This window comes from Diadema setosum, chromosome 8, assembly GCF_964275005.1.
Source record: "Diadema setosum chromosome 8, eeDiaSeto1, whole genome shotgun sequence".
Classification (NCBI taxonomy): domain Eukaryota; kingdom Metazoa; phylum Echinodermata; class Echinoidea; order Diadematoida; family Diadematidae; genus Diadema; species Diadema setosum.
In genome coordinates, this window is record NC_092692.1 from 12720637 (window position 1) to 12735805 (window position 15169).

Consider the following 15169-nt stretch of genomic DNA (forward strand, 5'->3'; position numbering starts at 1 on the left):
TCCCCCTGGATCCGCCACTGCTACAACTGGTCTGCTACCTTGCCCTGATGGATGAGAAAATAGGCACAATAAGCATGACTCCTGCTGCATCAAAGTGCAATCTCACTACGAGACTTTCAAAGGCAATCCAGATAGATGGGTGCATATAAACTGACCTTTTTCATTCAAGGGCAACTAATATTTATTTGTTAAGAAAATTGAGTTTGGGCCATTTGGACAGGCACTGTGTGTTATGCTGTCATTTGTCAAATTCGAAAATAAAGCACTGTGGTCATAACTCATGATTGAAGCTGGACAGACACAGTGATTCAGCAGCTAATTCTTGTCCTATTCCTTGATTCGTTCTCAGCCATTAGATTATCATACAAGCCATGCATTCTGGGGACGCTTTATTTGTCGTGTTCCATGTAGAGCTGTGCATTGTTTAGATTTCATCTGACCAACCCTTACTCAGGCACTTTGAATTCATTAGAGAGTGTGCTGAATACGGAGCAAAATACCACATACATTGAACTACTCTACAGAAATGATCGGCTAGATTGAATGGCTCTGCTCAACTCTGCCACCGCTGTAATTATTCTGGTCACCTAGGTGTCCAGTATTGATTCAAACAAATGAATACTAATAAACAGACAAACAGGAAATGCCCCCTGAAGTACATGTAAGACAGAAGCTGAAAATGCTGTTTCAATTTACAAAACAAAACAAAAAAACTAACCAAAACTATGACCTCTGAACTTTGTCTACAGTGCACACAGTAATTACACATTAACCCGTAGAGGACGGACTGATTTTGCTAAAATACACATTTCCCATAAACATTTGCCCGAGTATACTTGGGACTCCTCCTCAACGGGCTAAAGTTTTAGTTTGCAGAAGTGAAAGATTTCTCTATTGATCAGTGAATCGAATTTGACGCAAAATGTACTCTGAGACCTCATTTCACACTGAAAAAAATTTTAAAAAATCATTTCCTCCTCGGGACCAAATATGCTGCCCAAAACAAAAGTGGTGAGCTTTTTACATACATTTCTATCAAAACAAAAGCATTAAAGGCTCACCTTGTCAAAGAGAGGTTTCCACTTCTGCAAGCAGGCCAGGGAGTCGTTGTGGTCGATGTGGTTTGCCGTGGCATCAAGCAGCCGCGTCCGTGTGTCGTGCATTGCAAAGGAGTCGTGGGCGGGCATGATGGACGATGGCGGTCAGCAAAACAGAAATGAAAAAAAAAACAAAAACAAAGGGAGAGAAATTTGGGTGTCCCAGGCAGATGGAAATATACACCAGAAGAATTAGATTAAAACAAGTAACAGTGCATTAAGAGGAGTGCCTTTTGGCGTTGCTCTGTCTCTGATTCTGTAAAGTTGGAATATTCTATTTCGACAATGATTGGCTTAAAGCTTGGTTTTGCGTTCTCGTTGCTTCCACTTTGTTGCCCAAGGCAAAACTCCTGGGATGCTGTGGTCACTGTTAGACTCCTCAAAGCACCTCCAAGTTTAAGTTTGCATCCATGACATGAACTATCAGTGCAAGAAAGGAGGCAAAAAGATGGAACATTCAATTTCCCACACGAATAAAAACCTCTCAGCAACTTCCAAAGCTTCTCGACTGCACCACTGTATGTCACTCGCTACAGACACAGGTTGCTGCTTCTAATGATGGAGATCAAATCATTTCCACTTCAGCAGGCATAGACAGTGAGACATTTATGCGATGCCCGTGGTGGAAAAAGGCCTGTCAGTTCAACGTTTGTTTTTCATTATTTCTCCTATAAGGCGGCATCAGCCTCTGTAACAGTTGTGGTCATATCCACTGACCATTATCCTATACATTCCTTACGGTCTCCGATGGGAATTTAGCTCACACATTTAGACTTGTGTCGACCTTTCGGAGGTGCTATCTTATTTCTATGTCCCTGTTTCCAGTTTAGTACTCTTTCATCTCATCTGTCATTGAAAAGGAAAGTTGGATGCATGACATCATACTCCGCAAAGGCAGTCCCGCGTCATCATGCTCATTCATGATGTAACAGCCTCTTCAAAATGAATAAAGATGGAGAAAGGAAAACAGTCTCTGTGATGACAGATCACATCAGCTGCAAACTCCGGTGTTGGGATGCATGCAGAAGTAGACCAAAAAGCTTTTGCAAATGGCCCGAAGCCAGCGACGTGAAGTGAAGCGACTCAGATACGGATTTCAAGCATGGAATGACGGCGAAAAAAATGAAAAAGTTGCAAAGTAACATGAATGAACAGACTTCTGCGTCCCTTTAGAAATCATTTCTACCGCAAGCAGTTGACAAGGGCTGTCTATACAGATGAGGCTGTAATATCAACTTGGGCGTGGATGAGTGGCCGCACTCATCGTACTGCAAGAAGGTAGATGGGGGGGGGGGGGGGCTGTTGATGATGTGGCGCAACTGGCTGTGTTAGGATAGGGTACTGTTTTCCTCCAAGCTACTTAAAATTCAAACCGCACCGGCCTGACTCCAGAGCACAGGGCACACAGAATATGTGCTCAGCCATGCATGAAGATTTTTTTTTTCGCTTTTTTTGGAGGGGGTGGGGGGATGGGAGAGAGGAAGTAAAGGGAGATGATTATCAGGTAGTGCGGGTTTAAGAAACACGGTGAGACTCTCCAGAATGGAAATTCGCTCGGCGACATAGAATACTAAATTGCTATCACCAGGATTCAATAACGCCGGCGCAATATGTATGGCTATGACGCAAATGTCCCGACATCTTGGGTAGATGGCAACATGGCAAAGTGGACTTCTCTGCAGCAAACAGTTCAGCACACCACAGCAAAATGTTAAGCCGAGAAACGACAAGACGCATGAGACGTGAGAGATAATGTTGCAATAAGATACGAGGTCCTCAGCAGCAGCAGTTATAATGATATTATAATGGCCTATAGTATTATACCAGGGTGATTCATATTTGAATAAAGGTGGCGACGTGATATGAGTATCTGGTTTCCTGTAACAAAAAGAAAATCAATGCACATGGTAACTTATGTGAGGAGGTCCAAGGAAGGCTACCTGAAAGTCACCTGGTATGAACATAATGTATCATGGGACAATTTCAGATTGCATAATTGACCCGTTCTGTACTGGAACCTGGTGGCCTCTGTAATAAGTCAATGGGGATTTAAGACTTCAGAATGGAAAGGGTTAATTACACACATATCACAGTAATGATCATTCATCATTTTAGCAATTTTATGATCTGAAAACTTTGTTCAACATGGCATTGTACATAAACCCTGTATGTGTCAAGACATTTAGCTTTAAACGAGCCAAGCTATTTCATATAATATAAAGCATTCGGTAATTCATCTGAAATTGATCTACTTTTAAAGTTAGCAAACCCATTCAGGTATGTATCAATGCATCTTCATCAAGCAGGAAGGCCATGGAGACACCATAAGGATTTTAAAGGGCATTAGGAAATTTCTTTTCATTGACCAATAGTTTCCAGACATCTGAACCAAATCGGAACAAACAGCACTCCAGGATGTATGCTAGCTAGCGAACAAAGCACTATAAGGGTTAAGCCTATGATGTATAGTCTGTCACTAATTATGCTATATTACATCTTGGTCTGAATCCTTTCGGGATGAATTTTCTGGGAATCAACAATGCAAACATAGTTCACGCTTGGACAAACATATTTATGAGCACCTAAAATATCACACACACACACACACACATACTGTAAAATGAGGAATGTTCGCGTGCATGCATTTTAATTTCGCGAATTTCGCGAGCGCCAACATTCAAGAAATTAAATTGCACGCGAAAGTTCTTGCCTACACAATATACAAAATTACATTGGATGCCAGTGACAGTTCAGGAAAATTTCATGCCGCGAGAAAGGCCGTCGGCTCCAATTCACGAAATTTTCATGCCGCCAATATATCATGTTTTACAGTACACAGTCATTTTTTAGTGTCAATGCTCTGTAGTTCCGAATCTTTACCTCAGCAACAGAAAGTTGTGGAACAGCAGTTAATGCCAAAGGATGTACAGACTGTGAATGAAAGCACACTGTAAAAACTTAAAACAATCAAAACACACACACACAGAAGCAAGCATTCAATAAGAATATATGAGAAATACACTGTTGTCTATATAGTGCGGTCAAAATAAGCATTTTTGTTTCTAGAAACAGTAGAAGGAGAGACACAAGCATTTCTCAAATATTGCACACAACTATTTATGGAAAGAAAAGAAGAGACAGATAGAGATATATGTATTAGATAGATTATAGGTGCATATACATATATACGTATATACAGAGAGAGAGAGAGAGAGAGTGAGAAAGAGGGAGATACACAGGCATAAAATTATATAGATAGAAAGAGAGAGTGTAATGATGGTATAATTGTGCATTTACAGGCATTACTTCCCAGCAATTCAACGTAATAATCTCATTTTATCTCTAACATATGTTCCTTCCCTCTCTCTCACCACCTACAATTTCAGGAAATTTGGTTACAGTACCCCCAAGACGAGGGTTCATCGTACCATGAATGATAGCTCCGTCAGACGATGGAGGGGAGCTGCAGTGCCAAGCAAGGACACAGTGGGGCAAATTCTAGGCAATATAAATTAAATTGAAGAATAGCACCCAACTTACAAAATTTGGGAAAATAAAACCAATGGTGTGCACATTACAAGGTATTTAGCTTGACTTCTGCAGTGTGGCATAGGATATCAGACAGTATTGACTTTCTTACCTTTTTTGAGCTGTGGCGAAACTCATCTATGTAAGTATACTCACAAACAGTCTTTAATTTAGGCACAACTACTTGAAATAATAACCGCGGTCACACTGGCAAAAGATTGCAATCTTTTTAAAATCACAAAGTTTTCCCAGTGTGACCACAAACTTCCCACAAAACTTGTTGCTAATTCTTTTCACGAAACTTCCCTCTCAAACAAGGGGTATTTCCCAGACCCCACCCAACCTTCTTCTTGATCTTTGGGCAGTGTTAATGCAAGCAACTAAAACTTCACTATAAAGTTTGTCACTTTACCAGTCCACCATCTGTTTGTGGGTGGTGCCTCTGAAGCACCCAGTCATTGTGATGTGCATTATACTGTACAAGCTGAAATTTTCGCGTACAGATATTTTTGCGAATTGCTACTTGGAGGACATTTTCGCGTGTTGTTAATTTCGCGGTTGTGAGGGTCTTACTAAACTTAGTTATTCACGCGTTGTTATTTTCGCGTGTTGTTATTTTCGCGGTTCAAAGGCGATTCGCGAAATTCGCGAAAATAAAACCACCGCGAAAATTTCAGCTCGTACAGTATGCATTGTTACATCATAATCATTAGCTGTCAGATGGTGTTCCCTTTCTTAGTTCTGGTGCATGCACACCAATGTCTCAAACTTTAAGAACTTTATTAAAAAGATTAAGAAGTTTGGCTGCCAGTGAGGACAGACAAGCAAACTTTGTGAAGACTTCACGATCATAACCTTCTAATCTTTCACCACTGTGACCACAGCTAATCATTCCCTTTCATTCCACAATCTTATACTTCTAATTTACCACACACAACATCAGACAGATCACCATTTTAAAGCATGCTAATTATTACAGTTTGGGGAGGGCTGTTTTGATTACATGGGTGATATTGCATTGAAGAAGGTTGTTTAACCTTGATAGTGTTTCCAATTCCATCTACATCTGTCAGGTACATTTCAGCTTATACACAGACAAAATATCCAACTTAATACTGTTTAATAGTACAGTTCATTTTTCAACAAAACGGAAAGAAATGTTTTTAACTTTAGTTCTACATAGGATGGATCAATGAGAAATTTTTAAAATAAGATATTAGTTTCATTGTATGTTCATTGGAAAGCACTTTGCTCTCAATGATTAATAAGCATGCGCATTTGAAATAAAACATTAGAAAACCCACTTCCAAACAAAGATATGGTATCAATTTTGAACCTTTCACACACTACCAATCTCTCCATACATGTTCTGTTCTGCAACAGTGTACATGCTAACACTCTTCATTTTAAAGACCTAATAAAATGGTTTGGACATTTTTTTCTCAATGATGCAATAATATTAAATGTTAAATTCTAAGTAATTCTATGGTTGTGCGGGGTTTTTTACTGTTCTGAATTTTGTTCTATATTTGTTAACATAATGGATGCAATTTCCTCGGTTTTGGAAAACTTGCTATACTTTCACCGCATGCGGCGCACTATCACTTCTAAATTGTGATGACGTCTAAGAACGGAGTCGCGTTCACGACCAGTCTAGCCGTAGCCAGCGAGCTGGCAAGGCTATGCTAGCGCAGCGCAGCGACAGCCGGCCGGCAGCTGCACTGGCTAGCGCTGGCGGGGGAGCGAGCTAGCGAGCGCATAGCAGGTGCTGCGCTGCACTATTGTCATTGGCTAAACCTTTAGACAAAAGAATATTTAATGAACTGTATCGGATTTAATACTGCCAATAATACAGATTACAACTGTGGTACGCTTGGATATCCATTATTTTCGGCAAACTCGTGAAATAGGCCCCAACACTGCGTGTCTGTACTAATAGTAATACTACGGCGACTCGCCTGTTTCAGCCCCACCGTGTGGCGTTCATCTCGGTAGGTAAGCACGGCGGTGGGGCTGCCTTCCACAGTGAATACTCGTGAATGCGGCGAAAATGACTTCATAATATGGCCCTCGACTAATTTAACGGCCAATTTAACCATAAATACAACCCTACCTAACCCTAAACCCTAGGAGGACCTACCCTTGCTTGCTATAAACGCACGGGTACGGTGCACGCGCACAGCGGTGGGGCCTATTTCACGATAGCCCCACCACCACTGCGTGTCTGTACTAATACTACGGCGACTCGCCTGCTTTATAGGCCTAGACCTACTCGTGAATCCAGCCCCACCGTGGCATTCATCGGTAGATAGGCACGGCGTTTGGGCTTCCTTCCACAGTATGATTTTTAGCATAAAACAAAAACTACTCGACCAAAATTGACGATCATTCTTGGTATCGTTTTTCTTAGAAAATGGCGCATCTAAATTACTGATAACAAATATTGCAGAAACTGACCATGGGAAACTGGCTAGGCCTTTTTTTTTTTTTTTTTTTTTTTTAGCCACGACCCACCCTGTAACAACATATCCCCCTATTAACACCGTTAGGCGTTAGAGTGTGTACTACCAAAGATTCTGCTATAACTACTTACTAGTCTACTAGACCTAGTGCCGTAGTGGTAATAGTACTACTACTAGTAGTAGTACTAGTAGACTACTACTACTAGTAGACTGCTACTAGATCTACTACTAGACTACTACTGGTAGTTTAACTTGTAAGCGCCGGCCGACGGGCCAGGCCACGGCCGGGACGCTCCCGCTTGCTTGCTGCGGCCGGAGTAGCCGCTCACTTTGTGAGCGAGCTGGGCCTGTTCTTCTAATCTACTTACTAGACAGTTACAACTTACAATGTCAATCATGTAGAATACAGTATATCCTTTCTAACGTTAAACTATATGGGGGCATACCAGACATACCACTCTGTATTTCCCAGGCGATCGTTTCCGTGAGGTCTATTCTCGGGCTTGGTGCCATGTTCATACGCTCTTGCACTGGCAGCGGGGGAGATGCAGCTGGTTCATATCGGTAAGGTGCAGCCCCACGATAACGTTCTGGTTCATCGGCTGCCTCTCCCTCCCCATCTTCCCCTTCAACTTCATGTGCCTCCTCTTCCTCTCCGCTATCGTCAGAGCTGCAGTCTTCATCATCATCATCAATGTCGAAGTTTACCCATATAGGAGAAGACATTATGCTCGAGGTACCAGGTATCTGTGCAAGCTAACTTAGTGATAATGTACGTGGTAATGCGTACATGTCGACAGTCAGTGTGTCGATCGACCGGGAGCGCACATCCCGCGGGGCCCGGGCCTGGCCGGGCTAGCTATCGTGTACGCGCGTGTACCAAGAGTGCTTGTGCTGAGCGGCGTCTGCTATGTTTGAGCACAACTCCGTGCTTATACGTCATCAATCGGTTCAGGGGTGTTGGTCACGTGACTATCTTTTTCGCAAAAGCTGCAACGGGGTCCTCCAAAAATGTGATATTTTGGGGAGTTTCTAGAAGCGATAAAAACCGGAACGACACTGACAACATATTTACATTGATAATCATGACATATATTTTACATTTCTTTTGCATATTAAAACATTTTGCAAGCATTTTATTAGGTCTTTAAAGGGTGTGTACAGTTCTGGTTGAGGTGAGGATTTACCTTTTAACGTTTTGCGATATATTCAGAAACCACTCTATAGGCGCGGTCAGACTTTGTAAAGATCGAGAAGTTTAAGATCGCGATCTTAAAGATCTCGAAGTTTTGCCAGTGTGACCACAAACTTCCTGCGAAACTGCTCGATCTCTTTGCGGGCGGTGTCTCCGAAGCGCGAGGCCATTGTCATGTGCAGATGTGCATTGTTATGTCACAATCACTAGCCATCGGACGGCGCACTCTTTCTTGCGCACGTACCAATGGCCCAAACTTCGCGATCTTAAACTTCTCGATCTTTTGCCAGTCTGACCGTGACTTATGAAATGTCAAAGAGCATGCAATTCTAAGGGGCATCAAAAGTTTATTTGATGAAAATCGGTTTTGAAATGGCTGAGATATCCAAAAACAAGGTGAAACAAAGAGATCCTAATAAAAGATGTGGCCTGTTGCCTTTTATTATTATCACTTTTTTGGATATCTCAGCCATTTGAAATTGAAAACCAATTTTCATCAAATAAACATTGAATCCTTCTTAGAATTACATGCTCTTTCATATTTTATAAGAGGTTTCTCATTATCTCACTTAAGAATGTTCAAAACACAAATCCCCACCTCAACCAGTACTGTACAGTCCCTTTAACACAGACCCTCATGTGCCATATTTCCATGTGTAATGCTGCTATGCTTTTAGTCTAACACTCCTGTCGTCACAACTGATCATTCTAAATTGTCAGTATGATGCCTACAATTTGTACATCATTTGCAACATTCCCAGGAACAGGACTGTGAAAGTGGAAAGTCTGCCTTAACCCATTGAGGACAGGCTGATTTTGCTACAGCATGCATTTCCTAATAGACACCTGCCTGTGTATACTTGAGACTCGCCCTTAACGGGTTAAGGAATACTGTATAATGGCATACATTTCACAGGGTCTTTATTTTTATGGATTTCACAAGTTGTGTGATAATCACAAATATTTTAACAAGCAAAAATATGAACTCTGATCCTGACATCAATGCAACATGCACACACATACATTTACTGGTTCTATGCACAGCACATGAACAAGGTGTGTGATTATGCCGTATTACATCGTGGCGAATATTACCACTTTTTAAAGTGTTGGGAAGTCCTGATTCGCAAAAATAATAATAAAAATAGTAAATCAATTGAAAAAATTAAAACTGACTCACTAAATACATGGTGTATACAGTATCTACATGATGATATATGTCCTAAGCATACAAATTAGGAAGTCAGCAGCTTTGAGAAAAAGCAATATTATATGTTGCAGCTAATATTTTGAAAAGAACCTGTTCAGCCATATACAGAGTATTTGAAACAAATTTGTTGTTTCAGCTCACATAACAGCCATAAAACTACTGCAGGGCATTCAGTAGTGACAAATTAGGATTACATACAAACCATTACCTCTCCCACCCATCACTGCTACAAGAAACAAACTCTCAAAGCTGACTGGCCACTATCCCACTCTCTAATCTCCAAGCTGCTTCTCTTCTTCCCTCATTGAGTTTGCAACAGTTCAGTGGTGATAGTCTATGCCAATGGGACTTACAAAGGTCGGAAATAAAAGCATACAGGGTGAGGAATGGCTACCTCTCGTGGTACTAATTCGGGACAGATGTCCCTGTCAGACCAGGAGAACAAGAAGACTCTCCACAAATGCACCATATCCACATATGGATGTCTGCTTCATCATGCAAAAATACAGCATTTTAAAAGTTAAACAAATCACACATTCTTTCCTTTCTTCTTCTTCTGTGCTCCACTACCTGTCAACACGCTAACCATCATAAACTCCTGTCAAAAAATGTGTCATGGTAAACGGTGAGAGAAGAGATAGACCCCTCCCCCTAAAAAAAAGGTCAAATTCATTTCATATCACCATTATTTAATATCAGAATCATTTTCATCAAACTGGAGAGAAACTGATTACACATACTATGCATGTCAGCTGTTTTAATACTCAAAATACTGCTTTTTTTATGAGCATTTGCACTTTCCAATTTGGTTTTGGACACAATTAATATCCTAAAACTATGCAATAGTTTTGTAAGTATGTACAGTTCATTTTTACATCATTTTTATGCCATTGGTATGGTGTAGTTTAGCAACTAGCCACTTTTGGCAAGAACCTCAGCAATGGTCTGAGTATATATACATGTTCTCAGTTTTGTTTTTGTTTTTTTCCTGCTTCAGATATATATACTGGCAGAAGCTCCCAATATTAATCCACTGTATATCATATTCCTAATTAATATGTTTTAGTCAACATGCATAATCAGCAATGTGTCTGTCTCAGAGGAGAGAGATGGAGAGGGAGAGAGAGAAAGAAGAGATTTATGATCAGCTCCTGTATATGTTTTGGTTACCCTCCAGCTGAAAGCCGCTTACGCGCTTTTATACAAACGCTGGAAATCCTGCGCCTTTACGACTAGGCCATACTCGGGCTGGGAATCACCTTCCCCCATCACAAATCATGCATGGCCTGTGATTAGCCTACTCAGGCATGTCATCATCATCATCCTATCTACCTTTCTCTCTATCTCCCTCTCCTTTCTACGGGACATATCCCTCCACTGTCTTCTCCTTCATCTCCCTTATTTCGTTCTATCCTTCATTCAATTGCTTTGCAATCATCTCCACTATTCCTGTCTGAAATGGTGCATTATCATGTGTCCTCACATAAGTTTTTTTCCCCATAATGAAAACCTATCATGAAAGAAACTGACCGAGATTTTGCTCAAAGCAGAAAGCTAATTTTATATATATCACAATAAAAAAAAAATGGTCTTAAATGAAATATTGAAAAATATTTGATATGAAAAGTTTTGGCATGGCCCATTACAATTTGGTGAGGATTGTTAGTTAAGCTCTCTACATCATGAGGAAGGGACAACTTATAACTGATATTGCTTAAAAGGGATGGCTAGTAAGTGATCAGTGAGAATTAGTGGGAATGCTGGGGGATGATTGTTCCAATCCTTGTGGGATTCATGTAAGAGTACATTATATATCTATTGTGTGAAAATTATTTGCTTCAGAACGGTCTCATATTCAAGTAATGTGCAGTTTAATGCCCCGTCACTGTACAGGCATGCTAATAACCTGGAAACATTACACTGCACATTACTTGAATATGAGACCATTCTGAAGCAAATAATTTTCACACAACAATAGATTTGTATATATAATGTACTCTTAAATGAATCCCACAAGGATTGGAACAATCAACCCCCAGCATTCCCACTGATTCCCACTGATCAGTTACTAGCCATCCCCTTTAATGCATATAGATCATAGTTTTAATTGGGTGCTAAGGGAGATTAAAATCACTCAACTTTAATTTCCACTGTCTATAGCCAAAATCTACAATCCACAGAAATGTTTCTCGGGCTCCTTTTGAATCGGAATGCTACATCAAATCAAATATGAGCATGCACTAACTATAAGATGAAACATCTTTGTAGTTTGGCCATCTAAAATGAGAGTAACAGTTCCAGGAGGGGAAACTCTACTCTATGTTCACGCTGATTTTGATTACACTGAGAAAGACCATGCATACAGAAGAGAAAAGGTGTTGATTCACTCAGATTAGAAAAGAATGTTATTGAAAGAATTCCAAGGTTCCTCATGAAAATAATTGGTCAATACAGTGAAATTATGGTCTTACACAAATTTTTACTTTGCTGTAATTGGAATTTCTTGATTTTAAACCACATTCCTTATAACAGGAATGCACTGTATAGCACAATGTAGTCAGCACCACAGGTCAATAGGCACCATTTGCCAGTGGTTATAGCTTACGCTGTTTATTGTGGGTGCACAATACTTTTGCGGCGTTGTAAATTTTGTGAACACCAATTGACTTGAAAAAATAAAGACCATTGTTGAATGAATAATGCAAACAGTATGCCATGCAATATTTCATACCTATCCATTCATCTTTATGTCTTTATGTCTGTCTGCCTATGTGTGAGTACGGATGTATTTCATATATTACATTCTCAGACTCTAGATTATCACTACACAATATAAAGTATTTCTCTTCAACCAAAGATGCGAAGTAAAGGAATGCATCATGCTGTAGTCTCTTCCCAGGCTCCCCCAAGTAAAAACTCTCTTTCCAAGAAATCTCATTCCCTCCCCCTCCCCCCTCCCTCCCCCCCCCCCCCAAAAAAAAAAAAAAAAAAAAAAAAAATCAAATCCCATGCCTCCATTTCTGGCTTACAATTTTCCACCCTACTTCTCCATAACAAACATTTACAGAGAGACAATGATGAGAGATGATGATTTATGGTCCTGCCATCCACCTGATCCCGCCATCATTACGCGGCCCAGCTTTCCCAGTACCCTCCGGCCATCGCTTGGGCTGAGTCAGCGTAACAGGCCTTGCCCGATTGCTTTTTTGCCCTTCTGGAACGCCAAATGAAGCGTGTTCATTGGGAAATTGATTCCTGCAAAACATCTGTTTGTTTTCTTTCTTTTCATCGCCTTTGTTTAATATTACTTCCCTGATATCAGAATGTAAGGAAAAGGGGAGAAAAAATGAGGTTATCATTTTGTAGTATGAGTGAGTTGGTGATTTCTCAGCTTTTTAATCTATTGCATAGCGAACATGCACACAAACGTTTGAGTAACCTTGATATCTATTGTCCCACTGTTATATCTGGATGTCAGAGCAGGGAGGTGACAATCACCTCCCTGGTCAGAGCTAGCTGCAGAATTGTTTGCCCTATAGGATCCACCCCTCATCCCTCCCTGCTTTTGCTTCTCAATATGCTCCATAAATGCATTACATGGCAACACTATAAATTAGCCATTTAACAATCGCAATCCTTGCCGGATTTCCCTACCTAGCAACAACTAAGTGAATTCCTGAGGGAATAGGTGAATGAAATGCTTTATTTCCAGGCTTGCAAGAAAAGAAGCATCCATGAATTGCATTAATACACACTACAGTAATGGCCTTTTGATAAATTAGTCCATGTTTCCCTGTTGTTTCAAATAATGATGCTGCACATCAGATTGAAGATCTAGATGCCAAGAGCTAATCTCTCAGAGTTGAACAAAGGCCGGCTTTGTATTCCAGATCGTCCCCTCCTGTATATCCACTACCTTTATTTCCCATGATGCATCGCAGGTGAGTGGTACTACCGTTGAATAATACCCATCGCTATGATGCCATTCACAAATCTGGAGATGAGGCTGTGGTTGGCCGTTTGGTTCCAACGTGAAAGCTATATATGCGCAGTCCAGATCCACACCTCAGCTGTGAACTTCGACTAGTTTTCTAGGCTGGGGGGGGGGGGGGGGGAGAACGATAGGTTCACACTTTGGTGTCAAGTGCGTGAATCTTTGATGAAGAGAGTGCGCATCGAATGTACCCAACATTTATGCCTGTCTGCCTTGCGTAAATCAAGACATCGCATACAAATATTTGTACACATATATTTCCGCATTCGCACCACTGCATTTCCATAAAATGTTTACACAGTTCGACATAGCGCGGAACACTCAAGTCGGCATCAATGTGGCTGGTACGACACTTGATATTCATCACTGCTTCTTCCTTTCTATCTTGCGATGACTACATGAATACGAGAAATGGTCGAAGGCGGCCATAATCATATCAATAATCCTTTCTACCGCCACCAAAAGAAACATATTGATATGGTTAATCTATTACCTATGACTCTGACGGGCCATGTACAGAGCCTATGGGAGATTCAGAATATCAGAGAAGCAGACTAAAGTGATCCTTTTCTGCTACAACGAATAATTATGCACATCAATTTGCAGACAGAATGCTGCCTGCACTTGCAATGCAGTTTTCTAAAACTGTATGGTATTGGAAAAAAGTCACAAACAGTAGTTACATACCCATTGTGTACTATTTCCCAGGCAGAACTGAATTTACTTCAATAAAGACTTAGTTTCCTAATCAAGAACCACTTAACGTAAAGTATGCATTCATAAGTTATATTCAATACCTTACAGTTTTGGAAAAAAATAGTATGACAGTCTAGTGCTACTTAGACTTGTGCTAATTATTACTTAAATAAAAAGATGATTGGATCACTGGCTAAGACTCCGGCAGGGGGTGGTAGGGAGGATAGAGAAGGGAGTGTATAAGAAAAATGATTGTGTAAAGCTTAAAATGGAGAAGCGAAAAGAGTGTGAAAAGTTATTCCTAAATACAGGGATGTAAATAAAGACTGACTAGTGAGTGGCATACTCATGTCATAGTTGTCTGAATCTATAACAGCCACCAGTATCAGTGTTGCAAACAGGCGATGCACGTTATTGTCAAGATGCAACGTTTCGAGTCTGAACGAAGCAGACTACCCATCTCGAGGCAGCAGTGTGTAAAGTATGACATGCACGTAAGTTGAGTTGAGAAAGTGAGTAAAGGGAGGGATTGTGAGAGAAGACTAGTGCAAGAACATCAACATGAAGAGAGAAAAGAGAAAGTTGTATGTCATCGTGATCACATTGCTGAGACATGGCAAGAAAGGAACATCCGAGGGCACAACCACATCTCCTTCCCCCCCTCCCCCTTTGACCCCCCCTTTTAATTTTCTTCTTTCCCCCCTCATTTCTGCCACCAGTCCTGGCCTGGGCAGCAGAGCTCTAGCCCCGCCATCCATCAAGACTATGAATTTCTCATGGCGAGTAAGGAGAGCTCAATATTTGATGGGTAACCGCTCGCCAGCGTCCCCAGCGAGATGGCGGGCTCATCAACAGCTGGGACTGCCTCGCGCCCGAAAACCGCTGCGCCGCATTCCCCCGGCATGCGGCATGCATACGAATGCCCTCACTCCCCCTCTCTCACTGGTTCTCTCTTGTCTAAAGTTTCCGGCATATCCACCAGACTAT

General features: G+C 41.0%; 1 protein-coding gene across 1 annotated transcript in view; it reads right to left on the bottom strand.

Annotated features, from left to right (window-relative positions):
• LOC140231904 (rhomboid-related protein 3-like) overlaps window positions 1-15169 on the bottom strand; it is an 87974-nt gene that overhangs the window by 35613 nt on the left and 37192 nt on the right. Inside the window, exon 4 of the mRNA XM_072312055.1 lies at window positions 1062-1085. Within this exon, the coding sequence (XP_072168156.1) occupies window positions 1062-1085 (24 nt within the window). The remainder of the gene's footprint in view (window positions 1-1061; window positions 1086-15169) is intronic.